The sequence below is a fragment of the Propithecus coquereli genome, unplaced genomic scaffold (genome assembly GCF_000956105.1).
Source record: "Propithecus coquereli isolate 6110/MARCELLA unplaced genomic scaffold, Pcoq_1.0 Scaffold706, whole genome shotgun sequence".
NCBI classification, from domain to species: Eukaryota; Metazoa; Chordata; class Mammalia; order Primates; family Indriidae; genus Propithecus; species Propithecus coquereli.
The window spans coordinates 135,827-141,110 of NW_012153130.1; the positions used below are offsets into that span (position 1 = coordinate 135,827).

General features: G+C 42.3%; 1 protein-coding gene across 4 annotated transcripts in view; it reads left to right on the forward strand.

Moving 5' to 3' along the window:
• The window catches only part of TNRC6C (trinucleotide repeat containing 6C), a 73,627-nt gene that overhangs the window by 40,034 nt on the left and 28,309 nt on the right, over positions 1 to 5,284 (forward strand). For all 4 annotated transcript variants that reach the window (XM_012661343.1, XM_012661341.1, XM_012661340.1 and 1 more), the window contains exons 5-6: positions 2,688 to 2,768; positions 4,529 to 4,586. In XM_012661343.1, the coding sequence (XP_012516797.1) occupies positions 2,688 to 2,768; positions 4,529 to 4,586 (139 nt within the window). The remainder of the gene's footprint in view (positions 1 to 2,687; positions 2,769 to 4,528; positions 4,587 to 5,284) is intronic.

A 5,284-nucleotide genomic window follows, 5' to 3' on the forward strand; every position in this document is an offset into this window, starting at 1 on the left:
GTGAATAGTAGATGATCTATAGAAAAGCTCTTCTCCAGAGCAGCCTGAGGTGATCTGTGAAAATGATTTGCCGTTCTCTTGACCAGAAAACCCCACAAAGTCCTGCAAATCAAGAGGTTCAAATCGTCATGTTCACTTTAAGAACACCTGGGAAACTGCCCAGGCCATCAAGGGTGTGCATGTATGAAAAGCCACCAACTATATGAAAGATGTCACTTTACAGAAACAATGTATACTATCCTGACATTACAGTGGTAGAGTTGGGGGTAGGTGTGCCCAGGCCAGACAGTGGGGCTGGCCCAGAGAGAATGCTAAATTTTTGCTGCACATGCTTAGAAACGCAGAGAGTATTGCCGAGTTTAGGGGTAGATTCTCTGGTCATTGAGCACATCCAGATGAACAAAGCACCCAAGATGCACTGAGTTTACGGAGCTGGTGGTTGGATTAACCCATCCCTGAGCTCCCCCTGCCACATGGAGGTGATCCTTACTGAAAACAGATTGTTCCAAAACAGGAAGAGGAAGTTGTGCAGAAGAAAAAGATATCCCAGAAGCTGAAGAAGCAAAAACTTATGGCACAGGAATAGATTCAGCATAAAATAAATGCAAATAAGAGTAAAGAAAAAAGAAAAGCAGTGCAGTTAAGCTCTTAAACGTACAAAAGGGTATTCGGCCTGACTTGCAGAAAGAGAACTCAGTGTAGCACAAGGCTGAAGGTGCCATTTTCGCCTCTGACCAGCAGAAATTCAGTGCACACTCTGCAGCGCTGTGAGAAAACCAGTACTCACATATTGCTGGTAGGAATGCAGATTAGCATAACCCACATGGAAGGCTGCTTGGCATTATCTGTCAAAATTACAAATGTGTCAACACTGCGACACCATACTTCCACTTGTCGAGCCAGTGACATTTGTACAGTTTTCTGTTGCACCATTTTTATAGTAAAAAAAAATGGAAATAAATGTACATTGATTGGGTAGCCAGTTAAATTATGCCACATCCATATTATGGAAAGCTAAACATTTTTTAGAGGAAATTCTATGTATATACTGATATGAAAAGATCACTAAAATACATTGTTAAATGAAAGACAATGTACAGAAAAATGTGTATAACACACACCCAGTTTGGTGGCGGGGGAGGGGTGTGTGTGTGTGTGTGTGTGTGTGTGTGTGTGCGCGCGCGTGCGTGCACATGTACATCACAGCTTCTATAGAATGTTTTAAATTCTCTGTAAGGGTAGATAAGAAACTGCTGGTCAGGTATGGTGGCTCTCGCCTATAATCCTAGCCCTTTGGGAGACTGGAGGCAGGAGGATGGCTTGAGGCCAGAAGTTTAAGACCAGCCTGAGCAAGAGCGAGACCCTGTCTCTACAAATACAGAAAAAAGGAATTAGCTGGGTGTGGTGGCATGAGCCTGTAGACCCAACTAGTCAGGAGGCTGAGGCAGGAGGATCACTTAAGCCCAGGAGCTTGAGGCTGCTGTGAGCTATGATGATGCCTTTGCACTCTAGCCCAGGCAACAGAGTGAGACTCTGTCTCGAAAAGGAAAAAAAAAACTGCTATGAGTTTCCTCTTGGAGAGAACAGAAGCTAAGCAGATCGGGTGGCATGGAAAGAAGACTCTTGTTATACCTTTTTTATACTTTTGAATCATGTGAATGTACTATTAAAAAAAAAAATTTAGGTTAAAAAAAGCATTCAGTTAGCAACAAGAGAATCCAGAAAATGAAATCAGTGTTCTCTGTTCATAAGGAGTAGAAGTGATTTACAGACATCAAAAAAAAAGTCTTTTTACAGCTGGGCTGGCAAATAATCCAGTTAATGATGGGACCAAAAATGCCAAATTGGTAAATTATAATATTATATAATCTTAGCTAATCTGGCTCTGGCAGCGTAGTAATGATTAAAATAGCGTGCAAATAAGCTGCTTCCTTAAGGAAAGAAAGCCGTTTACGTAGCTCCACGTGCTCCATTATATAGCTATGGCAGGCTCAATTGTGAAAAGCACTGTGAACAATATTTTTAGAGGCGAATTTTTTTATGTTGTGCTAATGCCTCATTAGAGCCTTAGCAGTGCAGACACGAAAGCCAGTTACTGAGCAGCCGCTTCCGTCCCGACCCCCGCCCTGTCCTCTTCCTGCTCTCATTGCAGGTTCCCGCTTGCTCCTTTTCTCTACCCCAAAGGCTGTAAGTAATGAATAGTTAATAAAATTAACAAGGTTTTTTTTCCTTTCTTCTTGTTGCCTTTTTATTCATTGGAATGAACCCCCTTGCATCTTAATCACTTTTTAGAATAAAGCTTATAAAAGGGCAAAAACCATTAATTTTTAGTAAACTTCACATATGGCTATACTCAAGGGAGTACGTCTTACGATTACGAGCTAATGGAAGTAGTATAGATTTGTGATGGACTAAAGTAAATTTCTAGGAAAGAGAAATAATTATTCTGCTTTTTTTAAGTCCGTAAATCACACACATACATCAGCCTGCACATGCACCCTGATGCTTTCTATAGCATAGCCACAAAATACTCTCAGGGACTCCCCAGAGTCCAGCACTATTCAGCGTTGATACAGAAAGATTCCGTGACTTTTAAATCACAATAAATTTAAGCTATCTCCCATTTCTGGGAGAAATGCATTAAAATGTCACTCATGGACTTTCCCCTTGCTCGCACTGTGTTCCAGGGCACGAAGACATCTGGCAAGCAGGACGAGGCCTGGATCATGAGCCGGCTGATCAAACAACTCACAGACATGGGCTTCCCGGTGACTGGCGTCTTGTCTTACTGCTACCTACCACAGGGCCTCTCGAATGAATAGCCCTGATTGTTTCCTCTCCATGTTTGTCATGTGTGACAAGGCAGGAAGTCTGTTTGGGAGATGAGATTATTGACATCATCCGACTTCTAAATCCCCCTTTACCTGGGCAATTTGGGTCAGGGATCATTGCTGTGAACCACAGCAAAGACCCACATGATTTCTGTCGAGAAAGGTGTGAGAGCCTTTTCCTATTAAAAGAATAAAAACTGCTGTGTGATTTTTAATTTTCATTGGTTTATACAGTTTTATATTTTCTTTTAATTTACAATTAGAAGTGAGTTGCATTAGTTCATGCAGTAGATTGACAAAGATCCCAAGAGAAGACTTGGTATAAAGTACTAGAGCTCCATATCCAGAAACAGTATCTTAACCAAACCTGTACCTTTCCTGAGCTTCCGATCACGTGTAGGGAGAATGCAGATCGCAGGGTATTCCCCTGAAAATGTATCTCAGGCTGCTCTGTCCCTGAGATCGGAGGACAGGAGTTCAGATAGTGAGGGACGTCGCCCATATTTGCTGCATGTCCCCTTCAAATGTCTTCCTTCCACATCCTTATTCAGATGACTATTTATCTTTCAACTACTGTGGGTGCCCCTGTAACAGTGATTCCAGAAGGGCCCACATGTTGAAGAGGAACTCTGTCCTTCACACTGGATGCGGGCCCTGTGTGCTGGGCAGGGCACTGCCTCGGCGGCCCAGCCTCTGCCTGCGTTGAGATGACAGGAGGGTGACAGAGGCCTCAGGGAGTCCTGATTTGTACTGTCGCACTTAGCACCGCGCCCTAGTGGCTCTGATCATCCCCTGAGATTAGTCTGTTCCAATATAGGGATAACTACCAAAGTGAATCTGTTTGTTTTTGTTTCTTGGTGAAAAGTTGTTGATGATAGAGCCTAGAGTTCATGAAGTAGAAAATGAAGCTCTGGCCGTGTGCAGTGGCTCATGCCTGTAATCCCAGAACCCTGGGAGGCCAAGGCAGGATTACTTGAGGCCAGGAGTTTAAGACCAGCCTGGGCAACATAGTGAGACCCTATCTCTACAAAAAAATTAAAAATTAGCCAGGCATGGTGGTGCATGCCTATAGTCCTAGCTACTCAGGAGGCTGAGGAGGGAGGCTCTCTTGAGCCCAGCAGTTTGAGGCTTCAGTGAGCTGTGATCATATAACTACACTCCAGCCTGAGTGACAGAGCAAAACCCTGTCTCTTAAAAAATAAATGAATGAATGAGTAAAAGCAAATAAATGAAGCTCTATGCTCTGACAGCGACTTTAACACAGTTGCTGGCACTTGCGAGAGGCAGATAGGAATGTGACTTACCGAGACAGGAGCCTGTCCTGTCCTCAGTCTCTGCATGTGTCAGTGTCTGTGGCCTGCTGTCTTGGCTTAGATTGTGTCTTTGCTGAATCAGTGCTGCTCAGTGTTGCACCAAAAACGATTATAGGAAGATTTACAAAATTTTACTGATACTCCACATTTTGTTTCTGAAGTATTAAATACAAGTTCTTTACTCTAAAAAGCAAGCCAATATGTTTTCTTATTACAAGTACTTTTTATTTTAAGACATTTATCTCTAACCTCAACAATGGAGAAAAGTATTTCCAGTTCAAAAACCTAATAATAACCATTTCTCTAAGTTAATGGTGATTAACCTATTTACAAGCTTTTCCTCTTGTTAATGCTCATTAATGAAAACTTTGTTTTCCTACACAGAGAGAGCCAGCTGAAGAGGCCTTGAAGAGCAACAACATGAACCTTGATCAGGCCATGAGTAAGTCCTATGACACACTTCAAGTACACTTTTTTTCAAAGATACCCGTTTGTGAAATTTCACTTTCCAGAAGCATTTCCTCATAGTCGTGGGTTAATGGTTGAGTGTGTACCGGGTAGGCAGGACTAGACCACAGTGAAGGAGCAACCACTTCACTGCACTAATCACAGGGTGAGTCTCTTGGGACTAGTGGGCTTTGGAGACAAATGGCCAGTGCCGTATCTGGAGCATGTTTGCTCTTTTCATTATTTTTTCCAGTACTTCAACAAATACATGGATTTTTTTCCTGTCCATTTTGAAGGGAGGTAGTGTCTCTTGGAGAGAGACACTGGGATCACACGCCAGACTTCATTTGGTACTAACTGAGCACATTCCTCATGCCTGGCCACAGAATGGGCTCGCCTAGGGGTCAACAGAAGCTTCGCCTTGCTGGGCAGGCACTGACTCTTGTTGAGAGAGTCAAGGAACAGTCAAGGAACAAGCAACCCTAGTTCCAGAGCTACTTTAAAAATAATAATTATGTTAAATATATGTGGTTTAAATACACAAATTAAGAGATTGGCAGAATGGGTTTTAAAACATAAGTATATGCTCTCTATAAGAAATTCATTTCAAGTATAATCATATAGATAGGTTGAAAGTAAAAGGCTGAAAAAGATATACCATGCAAATATTAATCAAAATAAAGGAAGAGTGGT